Raw genomic sequence first — 19,167 nt, 5'->3', positions numbered from 1 at the left:
CAAGTGCTTGGGCCCCTGCAGCAACAGGGGCTGGGAAGCACCTGCCCAGCTGGAGCAGCAGCACAGGGAGCAGGTGGTGGGGCCGGCCTCAGGATGGGTTGGGAGGAGTTGGTGCTTGTCTCATGGGAAGAGCGTGGGATCCAGCAGCTCCATCACAAGCCCTGGCTCGCCCCAGCTTCTTTTATCAGGGCCCTGTGGGAAGCCAGGGCTCTAAACAGATTTGCACCTACAGGGGCTGAGGCTACTTGTGGCTCGGGCTCTGACAGAAGATGGTCTGCTTGGTGACAGGGAGCACCATGAAGGAGACTGAGGAGCTAATGCAGAGAGAAGCTGAGGTTGTGAAGGCAGATCAGGATGATGTCACTGGAGCTGACCTTGGCAGGTGCCAACTGCTGGGAGCACTGCAGCATAGAAAAGGCAATCACACAGATACCACAGCTTGCTTTAACTAGGATCACATGTGAATGGCCTGGGGGCAAGGGGTCAAGGGACAGCCACACTCAGGGTGGGAGTCATGGGACAGCTCTTGGTGCAGCCTTCCCAGCCCTCATGGTTCAAGTGGCCAGTCCAGAAAAGTCCCAGTCACAAACAAATCAGGTCCCAGGCCTTGCAAAGCCAGAATGTGTTCCTTGTTCCTCAGCCAGAGAGCACGGCCCAGGAGTCAGAGTAGCAGGAGTGAGACTTGGCTCCACAGAGCCTTCCTGGGGCTGAGCCAGCCCTGTCACTGCCTGCAGTCATGTAATTCTCCTGGGTGCAAGTTACACTGTGGGGTGTTACCCATGTTCATGAGTACAAGTTACTTCTGGGGAGGTATTTTTGCCTTTCCTTTTCCCCTTTAGGTTTGTACCTCTCTCCTTGTTGTTACATTGTACTTTCGTTATTAAAATGTTCTTATCTCAACCTGCAGGTTTTATATTTTCGATTCTCCTCCCCATCTCATGCAGGGAGGGAGCACATGGGGCTGAGCAAGTGGCTGCTGGTGCTGGGTTGCTGTCTGGGTTTAAACCACAAGACTGTTCAGAGCAGTGTACCTGGGACAAGAGAACAGGCTGTGCAGCCGCAGGCAGGTAAGAAGTGCTACTGCTGCACGCTGCCTTTGGGAGGCGGCTGCTCAGTGACTCTGGCTGTTTTCACTGTGGTAAGATGGTGGTGGCAGCTTTTTTCCCAGGATCACCCTCTTCCCCAGAAGGCAAACACTGGGGTTTGTTTCTCCATAGAGCAGGCTCAGGCAGTGCAGCACACCTGGCCAGGCAGAGCACTGCCCTGGAAGGGGGAATGCACAGTAACATCCTGCACCAGGTAACATCGTAGCTGAGCCCAGCTCCTCCAGCCAGACAGCTGTAATGGATGGGAACCTAGCTGGGAGCTGATTCCCTCTCATGACTGAGAACCATAACAAAGGATGTTGTTTGCCACAGTGTATTTGACAGAATATATTTGTGTTCATCTTGACTGTTGGAAAGAGACAGGAAAACCTAGGTGTGCAGCTGCTCTATGACCTTCATACTTGGCTGCACTGGGGTGCCTGATCAATGCTCAGAGTGGACAACAGTGAGATCATGAAAAACTGCACAGTTCCATGAGTAAACAATTAGAGATCTGGCATAAAACTGTTTTTTTTTTTCTAAGGGTATAAAAGTGGGATCCTTTTGTGGCCATGAGAGAAGCCTCACCTATGGGTGGATGTAATGTGCAGAACTTTTCCCAGTTACCTGAGGCTCCTGGCATCAGCTGCAGTGGGGTTTTCCAGCTGGAAGTGTGGGCCTGCATGATGATTTAGTGGCAATTGGTCTATTCTCTCTATACAGTAATGATCTAATGCATTGCTAACTTTCTTTGGTACTTACATATCTCTGATTTGCCTTACTGTACTTTTTCACTATATAGAGAGATATTTACCTAATTCACATTAGTGTGTTTGCTTTTAGTGTGCTTATTGGCTTTAGTGTGCTTGTTTAATGAACTCTGCATATTATACAGCTAGTGTGTAGTCACTTTGTGGTGTACCTGTCAGCAGAACAACTCCCAGCTCTGGCCTGGCCTTTGGGCTCCTAGAGCCTCCATGAGTTGAGTAAAACATTCTCCAACTCTATGACTTAAGACTAACTTAAAAAGCAGTTTTGACAATCCTCTCCTTCCCCCGGCCCATACTGAAGGTACTGCTAGACCAGAGCTCTGGCCTTGGCAGTCTTTGCTTGTGCTTACAGTCAGTAACAACTACCAGAGAAGGGCTCAGGACACTGAGCCCTCCACACTCCTGTTCAAGAGGAGACCTTTCCTGTTCCTGGCAGAGGGAAGGGGGTGAAGACAAGGTTGGAGGAGCAGACAAGGCAGCAAGGCACAAAAGGTGTTAAATATCTTTATGAAGTCAATCTTATTTACATGGATACAGAATCACTTTACAGACAGTTTCATCAGGAGGCAACGCGTGCTTTATTTCAGCAAATTAAGATGGGCAAGACTATGACATGTCTTTAAGTGGTCGATTAGTATGTGGGCTGGTGGTAGCTGCAGGGTGTAACTAACAACAGCGAGCTACAGCAACCACGAAAACACTCACTGCACGAGCTCCACCACCTGGAAGGAGCAATCCACTTCACTTGCATTCTCACACACGTAGGAACAACGACTCTTTGACCAATCATTTATGTTATGGAGGTTGTGCTAATGTAATAAAAGACTTTGTCCCAGACTGGCAAAGGGCTCAGTGACAAACTCGCACGTTTTCAGAAGCAACAGCAGTTGTGTAGTACTTTAGTTACTGAAGGAGGGAACCTGAGACAAAGGGCAGATTCCATCCCCACTCTTTGTTCAGGAAACCAGCAGAACAAACCCCCTCCCCAGCTGCTGAGGGAGTTAGGGAAGCAATGCTCCGACCAGCCCCAGGGATATCCTGCTCCAAGAGCTGTGTGAGACAAGAAGGAAGGTTGTCATGAAGACAGGATTAAACCTTGCTGACCCACCAGTCTCCTGGGAGAAGTAGCACTAAGCTCTTCAAACAAGTGGAGCATTCAGCAGGGCACCTGAGTGAGCAGCAGCCATCCAGGGCTCCCTACAGCAAACTGCTCTGCTCTCTGCAGGAAGGACACAATTTTTTTTCACATTTCCACTGGTTTGGATTCTAAATAATATTTCAATGTTAATTTTTACCAGACAAGCTTCCAGCAGCAGTGGGGACTGTGGAGCAACCTCAGAGAGAGCGCTGCATTTCGGCAAAGCTGTATTTTCCTTCGTTACCATGTCCTGGGATGCTGGGTGGGTTTTCTATCACAATGGCTGTTGGTGCCTCAGTGGTGTGTCACCTGTCCAGCTGGGATTTTCACTATGCCACTGACATCCTTTGCTCTCCAGAGCCCACTGCCAGAAGGACTCATCCCCAACTGCAAAGATGATTTGCTGCTGGCTCTTAGCTTCCAGTAGAACGCTTCCCTGTGGTTGAAGCAAGAGAGAAGTTCAGCGTTTCCTGAGCACATCAGCCCCTGCAGCCCACATTGTGAGCACACCTCCTGCCTGACCCATCATGCTGTCACCACACATAACACACACATTTGAAGCCTGCAGTGCCAGGAAGCTGAGCCCCTGGAATCCAAGACACTGGTGTCTGTCAAGAATGATTCCAAGCATGCAGTGCTCCTTCACAGCAGACCAACACCCACTAACTGGCACCCTGACATGTAACACTGTACTCATTTGTGTGGCAGGAGTCTGAACGTGCTTTGTGATAAAGACTGGTGCTGTAAGCCTGTGGCAGGGGGAGTCCAGCCCAAGCACTCCAGCACCAAAGGCTCTGCAGGACCCCTGCACCTGTCAGCAAGCTTGGGCTCTGCAGTGATAGAACAGCCCATTCTAGCTAACAGGAACACCCTCAGTACTTTGAACTGAGTACAGCTACTGAGTGGATGAGGAAGCAGAGCTGCAGGGGAGACCAGCAGCCTCCCTGAAGATGCACCCAGCATGTTTGCTTTAGTCCCTGGCTTTTTGCTCCAGGTCTCAGGGGACAGCTACAGCTTTTCACACAAGTGGCTGGAAGGCCTGAGGCTAAGTGAGAAGCAATGCTCTGCTTTTGCTGCTTCTACCTCCCAAGTGCAAGTTCTGCTTAGTGGTGGTGGGTGGAAGTCGACAATAAAACACAAGAGGCCTCCTACCTCGGATGGGGTGTCAGGAGCTAAACATTTTCTTAAGTTTGGAAAGGAATCCCTCCTTGTTCTCCTCAGCCTCAGGCCTATCCCCGCCTGCGTCAGCGCTAGCCGTGGCCCTGCCACCTGGACACAAACAGCAAAGGGCTGCAGTCAGATACATCTCCCACCAGCAGCCAACTCAGGACAAAGCAAGAGGGTTATTCTAAACAGGGAATGGTCAAGTCAAGGCAGCTGTGTCCTCGAGGACAGGGCTGCAGTAGGAGTGAAAGTGCTGGAGAGCCTGGACACCAAGAAGTGGAAAAGGTGACTGTGAGCTCAGGTAACAGTGTTCCCTTGCCTTCTCCCCAGCTTCCAACTGTTGGGGGAATTCTGCTGCACTATCAAGTCAGAGACCCCACAGGCTTTAGAAATGAGCACTTGAACTGAGAGCCTGCCATTAAAATCAGGTTGTTAACTTGTCCACAGCCAGCCATCACTTTACAGGGAAGAAAAGCTGTATTGGCAGTTCCTGGAACAATCTCTTCGTGTTTCATGGTTGTGTTGTGACCCTTGAGAACAAAACAGTGCCAAACCATACAGGGAGCCTGCTTCATGTAATAACAAGCAATGCTCTGACAAACAAGGAGAAAATTAACTTGGGCTAGAGTGAAAAAGGCTGCAAGTATTTCAGATCAAGTGTCTGGATAAGGAATCTTCCTGGCAGCAGCGAACATAATTTTCCTGAATAAACAGGTCTCAAGAAATTGTTTGTCCCTTGAGAAGCGTCCAGAGCAAGAAGGAGACCTCTTGGCTAATCTGCTTTTTCTGTGGCAAAACTGTCCATAACAAGACCCCTAAATCCTCCTCAAGCTTTCTCTGTGCAGAGAGAACACAAAGTCCAATCCTTCCCATCCTCCCACAGCTAACTGCAGAGCTCAGACTGATGCAATGCTATGAAATACTGAGGCCAGTGGCAGAACAAGCCTCCATCCATCCACTTGGGGCATTTCTGTTGTGTAGAGCAAGAACATGCTTTCAGCACCAGCCTGTCTGTGTACCACAAACTGCTGGCAGTGTTTTTAATCCACCTTGCTGCTTAAATGTGGTAAAAATGGGCAGGTTTGCTGTTTAAAAAGGAAATCTGGAGAGCATTTTTCCCCCTTTGGCACATAAATGCCTTTAGAAAGCTGGAAGTGTTGTGCTTGGATATCTCTCACCTTCCCCCCTCCTCCCCCCACCCTGAGGCTGACCTTTAATGCTTACCCTCAGTAGAAAAGACCTAACTTCTTGTTATGAAAGCAATATGAAACATCACATCAGTAAGTGTTTAGCAGATACTGCCTTCTAATGTCCTGAACTTCAGCCTTTAGTTGTCAGGCTTTGGCACATGTAGTAGAGAGGACCCATGTTCCTGGGATCATCTGGCAGCTCCTGAAAGGCTCTTGCCTGTGCCTTTACGCAGTCATAAATACCCTTTTTGGTTTGAAGCACAGAAAGAAATCCAACGGACTTTCTAAAGTTCAATGTTCCAATATAAGCGAAGAAAAAACTGCTTTCCAGTAATGAAAGACAAAGCTCTTGTCTTACTATTTTACCATGTTTTGTTTTTAGCTGCTACAGATGCCAGATATCTCACCCCTGACGTTCAAGACACAATGGCTGAATCAAAACTTTTAATCTGAGATGAAAGCAGCTTCACAATGCTCCCAGATGATTTGCTCCCTTCCATCATGCTAGACCCTGTCTACTGACTGGAGCCAATCATAGAATCATAGAACAGTTGAGGTTTGAAAGGACCTTAAGATCATCTAGTTCCAACCCCCCTGCCATGGGCAGGGACACCTCACACTAAACCATACCACACACAAAACTGTCCTGAAGAATGTTCTCTTTTCCTACCTGTGCTACTAAGACAAGTTACTTCTGGCCCAGGAGCCGAAGCAGGCAATCATCACTGCAGTTGAGACTCCACAACTCATCAGGACCCTTGAGTATCTCAATCTGTGTCTCTCTTCAGACACAGATTTGTCCAGGAAGTATTTGAGTAATGCTTTCTTAAAAGAGGGAATCTCCTTGTTTTGTGTCACATCAAACTGAAACCATTTCCAAATGTGCTCAGCAGTTTTTACTGATGCAGTCTCAAGGTTACCCTGACTCACTTTCTTCCCCAGGAACCCACCAGAAGCACTCTGCACTCCCACACCAGCTCCTCAAGGAGGAGCACCAACTGGCACCACTCACCTGACGCTGTGTTTGTGACCCCATTCACTGTGCCCTCCACATCTGCCTCGTCCTCGGCATAGCTCATCATTAAGGCTCGCTGGCGATCTGTCAGCCTCCTGCAGGTCCAACATAGAATGGTTACGGCTGTCTTTAGGGACAAATGTATCTAGAGCTCTTCTTAACCTTCTCCAGCAGCGCACATGAGGGGCAGCTACTGGAAGTACAAGAGGAGTACACCTGACATACACTGTGAATCCCTACAGAGCTCTTAATGATCTAGTCAGAGTAAGAATGGAAGAGATGAGCCACTGCCTTTCATCAAACTACAGTGAAAAATCAAAGTATACCCAAGTGCCGAGAAGTGGAGCTGCAACAGAACACACATGTGGTGGGGAGGGCTCAGGAATGAACTCCACATGCAGCAAGGTAAGGTGAACCGTTTCCTTCACCACAGGAGCCAAGGGTATACTTCTGCATTTCCAGGGTACAGGATTTTTAGAGCTGGGTTGCAAAATGGTATTATTAAAAAACCCCCAAAGTCTACCTCACATTAGAATTCCCAGGACCTTGACAAAGCAGCAATTTTGACAAAAACTTTCTGGGCAATGTTTTGTTTTTTTGTTTGGTTTTTTTTTTCTTGCAAAAAGTTCAAGACTTCACAGAAACTTGTATTAGCTCTACTTACTGAGGAACTTTTATCTTTATGTGAATGTAGTGGTCTCCATAGCCGTAACTGTTAACCTTGGGAATGCCTTTCCCACTCATTCGAATTCTCTGGTCTGGCTGAATACCAGGGGGTATCTGTGAACACAGAGGTGTCATATTTATTACTCCAGTTTAACCATTTCCATAGTAATTGCATTACATGTCTATAAAAACAAGCTGTTGCTCCAGCAAGCTTCAAAGCTGCACAGGAGAGATCTGGTACATTCATGCATCTGGACACATTCAGAAGGCAAGACTGCAATGACCGAAAAGCTTTTGAAGGAATGAGTAAAGAACCTTGCACGGCCTGTAGACCTTGGCTGGGATTTGTTCAGCCAGCTCTTCCTCTCCCTCTTCCTACCACAGAAAGGATGTGTGAGCAAGCAGGTCACACACTACCTAACACTCAATCCTGACCAAGTCTGAAACGTGACACTGGCAGACTTAGGACATCTGTACACCTCTGCAACAAAGGAAGAGTCTCTGCTGTCCCACATCAATTTATGCCCAAGCTCTTCCACATAAAGGTACTTACTGTGATATTGATTGTCTCATACAAGCCTTGACATCTGGCTGTACCTCCCAGCACAGCCTGCGCTACTGAAATGAGGAGATCTGAATGGATATCTGCTCCGTTTCTTCTGAACACAGAACTTTTCTGAACCTAAAAGGCAGGCAGTTCCAAAGAGAAGTGAGCACACCATCACCAAGTCCTCATAGTAAACTGCTTTGAAGGTTCTCTGAAGGAAACATGCCAGAACACTGCAGTCAGACCCAGCTCAGAAGTGTAAGTTAATGTTCAGTCTTTTAGACTCACATAGCCATGACTAGTCAGAGGCTTAGGGGGGTGCCTGCTTCCTAGTTCAGCAATTCCCTCCCCTAATCCTGTTGTTAAATTATCAGTGCCAGTATGATTCTGTGGAGACCAAGAAGACACTGCCTTGTCCAGTACCTGAACAGGGGAGAGCTGGAAGAGAAGAGGGACGCAAGCACCTCTGAAGTGGCCTCACAAGCTGGAAGAGAATTAAATCCTCCAGCATCACTGAAAAGGCGCTGAAAAAAAATTTCTCCAACAGAGTTGCAGTGACAGGACATGAACAGAAGAACAGGGCCCTAGGTACAGAACATGTGCAAATGCCTCTCATGGGCATTCCTGCAGCTCTCCTCAGTACTCCCAGCCCTGCGAGCAGTCAGCTCCTGCACATTGCCAAGTCAAAGACCCAAGGCATCAGGAATCTACCCTGCATTCTGATGCCTGATACTGTAAGGGCCTTGTCCTGGAACAAACAGCACAACTCTCCACAAGCAGACTGAACGCCCCACCACTGGTTACAATGCAGATCTGCTATCTCAGGAAGTTCACGTGGATCATGTTACTTCAGCTGTTTCAAAGCATCACTCACTCTTCCTCCTCCACACCCCATTTAGACAGTTGTGAAGAGAACAGGCAATCAGCTTAATAACGAAAATAGCTGATGATACGTACCCTGAAAGTAATGAAGATTTCTTTCTTCCCCACGGGCATCCGCACTGTCTGCCCATCCTCAACGCCTGCAATCAGGAAAGAAAAGGGAATGTTACCTTATGTTACAATCCATGTGTTACATGTGTACCTACAACTCTTGGATCCCCAAAAGGCAGCCATGACAGGAGCACCCATACCTCCAGCACAAGGCACACGACCTACCAGCAAGCAGCACAGTAACACTCTAATAAGAGCCCAACAGTTGTGGTCCAAGGAAGGAGATGTCAGCACATATTTATATCCCCAACAATTGCTACACCCCAAGCAGGTTCCTTATTTCAACCCCTACAGAATTCTTGAGGGAAATGCACCAGATTAAAGAGTATGGCAGCCTCCATGAGCTGCAGGAAAATTATAGGCTGCACACTCAGTGTGGTCTTGGAGAACCAAGTCTTCAGCCCCACTCTTTGGTGAGGAAGAACATCAGAACACCTTCCTAAGCCAAGCTAAGGCTTTCAAGATTCTCACCCTCTCCCCATGCTTCAAAGGACAAATGAAAGACCCAAGAAATGAAACCTTTTGAGAGTTTCACTCTTCAAAACCCGCCTAGAAGGACCTGTGCAAAAAAAAAAAAACCTTTGCCTCAGGAAGGGCAAAGCAAACATTTATATCCATGGCCATAAAGTTCATCTCATCATCAGCCCTTTCAGCTGCCAAGTTATCAACCTTCTCTGCTCCTTAGATAACTTTGTTGCAGGAAATCTTCTCCCACTGCTCTAGCAGGGACCAGCCAAGCTTTGCAGGCAAGTGCCTTGCTCTTGGCCAACTGGAAGCAAATAATTAGTTAGTTAACAGAGAGCAGTGCACAAGCACAACACTAACCAGCTGGCACAGGGACCATCACTGTCTTCTTCTGTTTGGTTTGCCCCGTTCCTCGACATACTAAACATGGTGTGGTTATGATGGAACCGCGACCGCCGCACCGTCGGCAGGTAGATCGCATTACAAAAGGGCCAGTGTTTATCGTTTCCTGGTGAAGAAAACACAGATTGTACAAATATTTAGTACCCAGATGGTATTTTTCACTTCCACAATACACTGCCAGTGCCAGGCCTGGAACATCCAAGTTCTCCTAATCGTACATGCAACCTGACAGCAGTGACATCCTTCCGCAAGGGGTGGAGCAGAAAAGCAGGACAGAGACCCAAAGAGGTCGGTGTTTTTGAGAACCTGCAGCAGATCCAATTGCTGTTGTATTCTGATCTCCACTGAAAACCATCACTACTATGAGCAAGTGCCTCATGGCGAAGGGAAGGGAAACACACTTAACGTCTCTAAGCTTTAATGTGCCAGAAGGACCAGTGCTCCTGACAGCACTATTTCACAGGCAACTACAAGTTTCTGTATTCTGAGGAATCCAAGGACAATCCACTTGCACGAATTATTGCCAGTGACCATGAAAACGTTATGGACACTAAGCTACGGACTGCACTGTGAAAGCTACCCATCAGACTGGAGCACACGAAGAAACAGTGGGAAGAGCTTTCAGCCTCCTCTGACCAGCTACAATTGCTCTGTGAGCAAAGGTATTCTGGTCACAGAGTCACTGCCAGTGCCAGTGTGTGGAATTTGAAAGACTGAAGCTTGATCATTACTTAGCATAAGTAACGTGAATCACAATTACCCTGAGGTAACCATCACCTTCCTCCCTCCTCAACCTCTCAGTTTCCCATTTAATGTCCAAATAATTTCAGAATCATTGGATTACATAAATATTAAGTAATTTCAGAACTGCTAATTCTGTAATACGGTTTGCTGGATGTGTGATACCAGATGATGTAGCCTTAACACCTAGTGCTGTTAGCTGGGCAGAACTCTGCTTTAACACAAAGCAGATCTTCCCAGTGCCTATTAACATCAAATCCACATTAATCTGGCTTTGTCCAAGACAACCTCATGACTGTAGTGAGAATTTTTCACTGTGGAAGAGACTGACCTGTCCCCAGAAGGAAAACCACAGCATAATTCATGTCTTAAGAAGTACTTACCATGCCAGTGCCATTGCAGTAGTGACAGCGCTGAGCTTTGGTACCAGGTTCGTGTCCTTTCCCATGGCATCGCTCACAGGAGTCATTGATGTTCACCACAATCTCCTTGTTAACACCTTTTGCAGCTTGGGTGAATGTCAGTTCCATGATATACTGTACAGGAAACACAGACACTGATCTACAACTGGTGTGTGGTGGGGTTTTAAGCAGACTGAAATTGGTTTAGGCCAAACGAATCATGCTCAAAATACACTCAGGTAACAGACAGCGGGAAGAAACAGGTGGACACACAACTCATTTGAGGGTTTACCTCATTTGAGGAAGCAATAATCTGTCTCACAGATATGAAAAGGGTACAGAAGGGTAGCAGACATTATAGGAATGATGGCTACACCAGTCTGACGAGCAATTGTATAGCAGAAATGCAATTTAAAAATAGAAAAGGAAGTAAAAGTAGAAGTGTTATTCTGCTCTCAGGAAAACCCTTACTATTTCTAAAGGTTTTATTTGATGGGAATTCAGCAACAAGTGAGAGTGAAGGCTTTAAACAACAAAACCAGCATCTAATCTTCCTCAATAAACTCTTTACTCCCCAAGGGAAGTCATCAGCAAAGATGGCTGCACAGAATAGGAAATTCTGTTTAGAATTAAAAGGTCATTTTTAGTGAAGCAAGTCCCAAACATTTCTGAAGGCAGCACATGAACTGTCAACACCTAAAAGAGCACTAAGCTGCAGTACAAAGAAGAAGACACAGGTTTGGTTTTATTGCAGGCTCCAATGCAAAGTTAAGCCAATTAGGTTGCAAAATGAAGCCAATTAAGCAGCCAAAACTAATGCTGGAAGGCTTGGTTTAGAGCTAAAAGGTATTTTGTGGTTTTTAGCATTACAGATCAAAGCAGACATGCACAAATCACTGTACAGCCGAAAAGATGCCTCTGCAACACTGGAATTGTTTGGCAGCACCAACTGGTGTCAGGAAACACCAGATGGAGTAGCTCAGGTACAGAAAAGAATACTCTGTTTGGAGGTGTGGAAAACGTACCTACACAGCTTATCAAAATATGTGACTCCCCCACCAAACAATGGGATACTTGCATGCTGACGCTCCCAGACCAATTCTTTGCTTAAGCTTGCTCTGGGAGTGGTCTGTGACAGGTCTCTCTTCAGCTTCTGAGGTTTTAATTTCTCCTTTTCAATACTCAGCAAATAAACTCATTTCATACCTCCTGTGGCTGGTCAAAGACATTCTGAAAATCGCCAAAAGGGGATCCCGAAAACTCCCCAAAGATTTTCCTGAAGAGCTCCTCGGGATCGATGGAGGGACCGCTGCTCCAGTACTGCCGCCCTGCACCAGCACCTGTTGCTCCAGGGTCAAAACTGGCTGTACCATATGCATCGTACTGCTTCCGCTTCACTTCATCACTTAACACCTTGGAGGCAAAGAATGATGCCATCACAACACTGCAGATCCCTCTTGGGAGAATCCAAGGCTCCTGACCTCGCTGCCCCAAGGCCTTCACGCTCTCAGACCTTGTCATGAGAGGGCTAGACCAGGAGCACATGAAGAACCAAGAAGCTGCTTCTGCCCTGATGCCTCTCAGCTCAGCATCAGACTGAGACAAGACTTTACTGATTTATAATAAAAAAAATATAACTGACATTATAGCATTGATTATTAATGTATTGGGTGAAAGCTAGTGAGTGCGGGCTAGATCTGAAAATCCAAAAGGGCAAAAACTGACACAAGAACAAGCTGAAGAGCAAGGATGAAGGGGCTGGGGAAGAATAGTGGAAAGAACTGCTGTGTCAAACAGCTAGGGGTTTTGTTTGATTAAAGACACTGATAATTCCACAGGGGTGACCATGACATCCACGCCAGTCACCCACTGCTATGAAAAAGCACAAACTGAAGGAGCCCCCATCATACTCAACTAAATCAGATATTCGCGTTAAGGGATTTCATGGAGACAGGGCTAGGACAGAGGTGCTCAAGCCTGAAATACAAGACACCAAAATCCAGCCACGGTTTTACAGGAAATGCACACCAAAACTGTTTCCCCATCTACTCTCCAACTTTTCCTCCTTTTCATCAAATAAAATCCTCGATATTACCTCGTAGGCTTCTGCCAACTGAGCAAACTTCTCTTTAGCTTTCGGGTCATCCTTGTTTGTATCAGGGTGGTATTTCTTTGCCAGCTAAACACGAAGAAAACAAGAATTAGAGACAAGACACACGAGATTTGAGTCAGCAGGCTCCCGCGGCAGGACTTACCTGGTAGTACGCCTTCTTGATCTCCTTCTGGGTGGCGGTGCGGGGCACCCCCAGCACTTGGTAATAATCCTCCTTGGCGCGGGTCGCGGCGCTGCTGTGGAAGGCGGCGGCGGCGGCGCGGCTCGTCCCTGCGGGAGAGGAGGGCAGAGGGGCCGGGTGAGGGCTGGGCCGGGGCCGCGAAGAGCAAGAGGCGGGACCACGGCGGGAGAACGGACCCAGCGCCCGCGCCGGCCCCGCCGCGACAGCCCCCGGGCCGCTGAGGCCGCACTCACCCTTGGCGCAGAGCGGCAGGAGGAGGCGGCGGGCAGCGGGCCGTGGGGTGGAGCGGAGCCCCCGCAGGAGCCAGACGAGTGGCAGCCGCCCGGGGTCCCGCGGCCCGCGGCTCCTCACGACGGCGGCGGCGGCGGCCGCCCCCAGCCACCGCGCGGAGGTACCGGCCGCCATCTTGGCCCAGCACGCGCTGCGGCGGACGACGAGGCGGAGGCGCGCATGCGCAGTGCTCCCGAGAAGCCGGCACCAGCCCGTCACCGCACATGCGCGGAGGTGGGAGCCGCGGGAACTGCGAGAGGCGGGGGGGGGGGCGAGGGAGGAGGTTGCGCTCGTCGGCCCCTGAAGGGAGGCGGCACCGTCAGGGCCCGGCTGGGACGCTGCCGGCGGCTTTCCACCGTCCGCCGCGGAGCCGTGTTTACCTTCCGGGGCAGTGGAGCAGGGTTCCGGGGCGGAGTCTGTGTGTTGTCCCGGCCCGGCTTTAGGCTGTGAGGGAGGAGAGAGTGGATCCGGTGGACGGAGGGCACCAGCCCCGCGGTCGCCATGAGTGGTGAGTGAGGGGGATTCCAGCGGGCCTCCCTCTGTGCGGGTGCCGGGTCTCTGGGGCACTGTCGGGTCTGGGGCGGGCAAAGCTTGCCCGTGGGCTCCCTGCCTCTCCGCTGCCTCTAGGCTGGCTGGGTGCTGTCCTCCGCCGAAAGAGGCCCCTTTCCCCCCTTCCCTTGTCCCCGGTAGGGCTGTGTCGGGGCGGGACGCGGGAGGCTTTGGCTTCTCTGTCCCCGCAGCGTGGAGTAGGGCTCAGTTCTTGCCGGCACCACCACACCCCGCTCCTCGTCTGACTGCCTTAGCCCACCCTAAAGAGGTGTTTTAGCTCGTTTTAAACTCTAAAGCCTGCCCTTGAGGGTGACACTGGCTCACAGCACGGGTGATGTTGGCCTCGGGGGTTACTGGTGTAGCAAATTCTCCTGAGAAACGAAATTACCATGAGAAAATATTAATTAAAAACTGAAACAAAACCCAGTACAAACTTCCTAACATGCGCTCGGTGAGAGACGACAGGAGCGGGACTAGTGGAAAATGTGGTCCGGTTAGTACTTGGGATGTATCGATGCTGTTCCTCTACTCAGTCCTGAGTCGGCAGTGGATGTGTGCGTTTCTGGCCTCTGCGTTGGGGTGAAGCAGTGCGTTGTGTGTGCTGAATCCTGAGGCTTTTGTGGTGTTTGTGAGGGGAAATACTGAGAAGCTTTGCATGATGATTAGGACCCATAAGCTTCAGGAGTGGAGGAAGAGCACTTGAATGGGCCAGCACAACGAGTTAATTGGTGGGATGGAGGAAGAAATCGTAATAATTATTTTCTTGTAAATAGAAATAGGCACTTAGTATGTCTTAAAATACATTGGCAAGGATTTGTTTGGTATTTTTTAAGAAGGAAGGTGTTTAGTAAATGCTTTCATGAGTCTAGCTATACAAGTTCAGGTATGGAACTTGCTGATGATGCTCTGCACCTCAAAATTAGGTTGCATGTTTGTCTCCCACCCTGAATTAACACGTGGTGAAATCTTTTGCCAAAGACAGTCAGAAAAAAAGTAGAAGAGTTAACTGGCATAACTGAATGCTGCACGTTTTACAGGTAACAGGAATATCTGAAAGTGAAACCAAAAATGAAAGTATTAAATCTGTATTTTTGTGTTCTCACCTTTGTGGTTAGATGAAAATGAAAGATTTTTATGGAAGAAAAGATGAGGAGGAAAAAGAAAAGATCGTTGTGGGGAAGTCTGTTAATTGGCATTGTGAAAAATTAAAGTAGCAGTCAAATCTTTCAAACCGTGGGAAAAGAAAGTCTCTTGGATATTTTAGATCTTGAAATGGAATAGACTCAATCCTAAGTGTTGAAGGTTTTAAGAGTCAGCATTTTAATATGAAAAAGCCCCAGCTTGGGAGAAGCCTTGTGCAAATTTCTGCAAATCAAAAAATCTCTGTAGGAAACTCACCTTTGGGAGTTCTCTTTGAGTTCTGTGTCTCAAAAGGCAAGGTAGCAACTCTTGTGGCATAAAGCCTTATCACAGAATCATGGAATGGTTGGGTTAAAGGGACTTTAATGCTCATCCACTCCCAACCCCCTGCCATGGGCAGGGGCACTTTCCACTAGACCAGGTTGCTCCAAGCCCCATCCAGCCTGGCCTTGAACACTGCCAGGGATGGGGCAGCCACAGCTTCTCTGGGCACCCTGTGCCAGCGCCGCAGCACCCTCACAGGGAAGAACTTCTTCCTTATGACTAGCTTGAACTTTGCTTGTTTCAGTTTGACCCCATTACCACCTGTCCTATCTCTACAGTCCTTGATGAAGTCCCCGAAGGGACATCCCTCTAGGTCTTTTCAGACAGTGGAGGGTGTGTTTCTTATTTTTTTTTCAACCTTACACTTGTGTTTTCACAATTATTTTTAGACTTGTATCTGAACTTCCTTTTTTTTTTGCAGTGGTCTAAATATAGTCTTTCTTTCTGAGTAATGCTGGTTTTCTGCATTCTATGTTTTGTATTTGTATGTTACTGCAGTCTACACTATTCTGAATCAGTAGAAGGATGTTTTGGTCAGTTTGTAATACACTGTTAGTCTGTAAATCAGGTAGAGCTGTTCACGCTTCATTGATCGACTTATCTGAAAAAATATACGCTTTTTTTAAAAGCTGAAGTTTGTAAAATGAAGACCATAAAAGAGCAAAATCTTAAATAGAGCTTGTAAAGATGTATTTGTACCTTCCATCTACTTGAAACAAAACATTGCTAAATAGTGCTAAGTTTTCTAGTCTTATTACAAAGAAAAAACACACAACTTAATCTTTCAATTTTAAAACATGTTAGATTCTGAGTATTCTTTTTTTTCTACCTGCGAAATTTCTATGTTAAGCACAGCAGAAGAATTCTGAAGATGTGCATCAAGCTGAAACTGCAGCCAGCTCTCAGACATTATGTGGCCTTGGAGCCCTGTTACTGGTCATTGGAACTGCTTATGAAATTATTGGCTGTAAACATGTGTAGTCATAATTTATTAGTACAAATTTGCAAGTAAAATTGTAACAAAATGTGCATTGCACTGGACTCAGTCTGTGTAAATTTAAGGCTGTTTGATATAACATTCTTTAACCTTATAGAACATCAGTTATCATCTGTAGGTTTTCTGTATTTATGCATTTTTTTCTTCTTGTTCAGAGTCTGGTATTTAGTTACAAACAATTTCTGTGTCATCAAATAGATGCAGAGATGCCAAGGAGATGTGAATTGAAGAATGAACATGTGTTGCATTTGGAAGACAGTCTTAAGCCACACACTTAGTGTTTTCATTTGACAGAATTTTTTTTCTGGTCACAGAATTATTAATTACATGCATTTGTTCTTGAGTAGTCTCAAACTGCTAATGTAAAGAGAAATCCTGCATTGTGTCTGTTCTCACAGGCATGTGGATGGCACAAGATGTAGAATCATAGAATCATAGAATAGTTAGGGTTGGAAAGAACCTTAAGATCATCTAGTTCCAACCCCCCTGCCATGGGCAGGGACACCTCACACTAAACTATGTCACCCGAGGCCTTGTCCAACCCAGCCTTGAACACCACCAGGGATGGAGCATTCACAACCTCCCTGGGCAACCCATTCTAGTGCCTCAGCACCCTCACAGTAAAGAATTTCTTCCTTATATCCAGTTTAAACTTCCTCTGTTTAAGTTTCAACCCGTTACCCCTTGTCCTATCACTACAGTCCCTAATGAATAGTCCCTCCCCAGCATCCCTGTAGGCCCCCTTCAGATACTGGAATACTGCTATGAGGTCTCCACACAGCCTTCTCTTCTCCAGGCTGAACAGACCCAAATTTCTCAGCCTGTTTTCATATGGGAGGTGCACCAGTCCTCTGATCATCCTCATGGCCCTCCTCTGGACTTGTTCTAACAGTTCCATGTCCTTTTTATGTTGAGGGCACCAGAACTGCACACAATACTCCAAGTGAGGTCTCACGAGAGCAGAGTAGAGGGGCACGATCACCTCCTTCAGCCTGCTGGTCACACTCCTTTTGATGCAGCCCAGGATACGGTTGGCTTTCTGAGCTGCAAGCACACACTGAAGCTGGCTCATGTTCATTGTCCCATTGACCAACACCCCCAGGTCCTTCTCCACAGGGCTGCTCTGAATCTCTTCTCTGCCCAGCCTGTAGCTGTGCCTGGGATTGCTCTGACCCAGGTGTAGGACCTTGCACTTGGCATGGTTAAACTTCATGAGGTTGGCATCAGCCCACCTCACAAGTGTGTCAAGGTCCCTCTGAATGGCATTCCTTCCCTCCAGCGTATCAACAGAACCACACAGCTTGGTGTCATCGGCAAACTTGCTGGGGGCGCTCTCAATCCCCTGTCCATGTCAGTGACAAAGATGTTGAACAAAGTAATAAGCTTTGAAACAGTAGGTTTGTGTATATTCAGTGTTCCTGTTCATGAGGGTTTGTGATGAAAGTTGAGCTTTAATCATTTTCCTTATCCCACTTACATGATTTATAAGGCATTTAGATGCATAGGCATGTGTCTGCTTTTGGCAATGCTTGCATGGTAAGAGCACTGAATGTGATTTAATAAAACTGTGAACTCTGAAGGAGTATAAGGTGGAGTAGTAAAGATTAGATTGATTTAACCTGATTGTCATAGTGGCGTAACTCACATAGTTGTTCGGTAGTTAAAACCTACTTGGTGTGGGGTTTGTTTCTACAATCCTTTACTAGCCCTGAGCACTGTTTGCATCTTCACTGTGTTTGCATGCATTGGAATATTTGATAGCAGAACCAAACCTCATACATCACATGTCTACACAGTTTGAGTAAGAGCTCAAAATGGGAAGTTTATCTTCCTGAAAATCCGGGAAAATCAGCCAAATAAACATTGTGAAGCTTAGTTAGCAGCTGACTTGTGTATTTTAGATTTACTATGGGGGTTTTCTTCTCCTAATCCAATATTTAAAATGAAACAGAAGCAGAATAATTTCAGTAGGACAAATTCTGGACTGCTGGCTTAGGTGGAAGCTACTTTGAATGGGATTATGGAGATAAGGAATTCTGGGATTGGGACCTTGAAGTGTTGGACAGCAAGAGGAAGAGTCACACATCTTGGATTTAGTCTCTATTTATGGGAGAGCTGATGGTGTAGTGATTGATTTTTTTCAGTATCTGGAGGAACTTGCTCATGCAATTTTTGTAACCGGCTTTCAGGCTATGCATATGTTAACTGTATGTTCTTTGAGAGGAAAAGAAGAACAGTGACTTTAATTCCAGAGAGGTCACAAGAGGTTTATGAAGGATACTTTAAACTCGAGTTCAGAATAAAGAAATGATAGAGGTGATGTAGGTTAATAAAACAGTAGATTTTACACATATTTTTGGGAGTTTCTAAAGTATATTCTGACAAGCAGATCATTATGCTGTCTGTCGCTAAAGTGATTGAGAAGGTAAAGATTGTCTTGCATAGTTTCACGTAGCAAACTAGATTTTATAGGTATTAACCAGGACGAACTATGCTGGTAGTTAAATTTTAAGGGATTTATTATAACAATGGCTCTCTGTTTCACCTGGTAAAAAACTCCTTCTGCAGTAAGGTGGTTTGACAGTAAGAAGATACTCATTTTATATTGATGTCATGTTGAATTTCAGGTTCACAGAACAATGACACTAAAAGACAGTTTCTTCTGGAACGGCTGCTGGATGCAGTTAAACAGGTGAGAAATCCAGTACATATTTTTATAGCATACTTACTCCAAGTTGTCACTTCTAGCAGGAACTGTCTTGTCTTTGCCCTTTTTTCCTCCTTTTTACCAAAGAAGAAATCTTGTACTTCTCACAGTACTACTACTGAGTTGGTTTTGTCTGCTACTAAACACCTATTATGCAGTATTTTAAATTCTTGTTCTTGACAGGTTATATTTGTGATATTTATGCTTATTATAAATATATTTATAATACATATTTATATACGTATTTATAATATGTATAATACGTATTTATATACATATAATACATATAAATATATTTATAATACAGAA

The 19,167-nt window shown here is 46.6% G+C and overlaps 2 protein-coding genes across 3 annotated transcripts in view; one reads left to right on the top strand and one right to left on the bottom strand.

Annotated features, from left to right (window-relative positions):
* Positions 1-2,345: 2,345 nt before the first annotated feature.
* Positions 2,346-13,283, bottom strand: DNAJA3 (DnaJ heat shock protein family (Hsp40) member A3). 2 transcript variants are annotated; one of them, XM_034065632.1, is made up of 12 exons: positions 13,105-13,283; positions 12,833-12,960; positions 12,673-12,756; positions 11,784-11,990; positions 10,560-10,712; positions 9,394-9,541; positions 8,533-8,597; positions 7,582-7,710; positions 7,027-7,142; positions 6,360-6,457; positions 4,146-4,262; positions 2,346-3,429 (listed from the first exon to the last, which is right to left on the bottom strand). In XM_034065632.1, the coding sequence occupies exons 1-11, from the start codon at positions 13,274-13,276 to the stop codon at positions 4,159-4,161; spliced, it is 1,404 nt and encodes a 467-aa protein (XP_033921523.1). In that variant the 5' UTR covers positions 13,277-13,283; the 3' UTR covers positions 2,346-3,429; positions 4,146-4,158. The 2 variants fall into 2 exon arrangements, with proteins under 2 accessions (XP_033921523.1, XP_033921524.1); XM_034065633.1 differs by lacking the exon at positions 4,146-4,262 and having other exon boundaries at positions 3,148-3,429.
* A 313-nt stretch (positions 13,284-13,596) lies between these two features.
* The window catches only part of SNX29 (sorting nexin 29), a 127,604-nt gene continuing 122,033 nt past the window's right edge, over positions 13,597-19,167 (top strand). Inside the window, exons 1-2 of the mRNA XM_005150769.3 lie at positions 13,597-13,649; positions 18,779-18,843. Coding sequence (XP_005150826.2) covers positions 13,643-13,649; positions 18,779-18,843 — 72 coding nt within the window. The 5' untranslated portion in view covers positions 13,597-13,642. The remainder of the gene's footprint in view (positions 13,650-18,778; positions 18,844-19,167) is intronic.

Source organism: Melopsittacus undulatus, chromosome 8 (genome assembly GCF_012275295.1).
Source record: "Melopsittacus undulatus isolate bMelUnd1 chromosome 8, bMelUnd1.mat.Z, whole genome shotgun sequence".
Lineage (NCBI taxonomy): Eukaryota > Metazoa > Chordata > Aves > Psittaciformes > Psittaculidae > Melopsittacus > Melopsittacus undulatus.
This window is presented reverse-complemented; position numbering and strand designations above follow the sequence as displayed.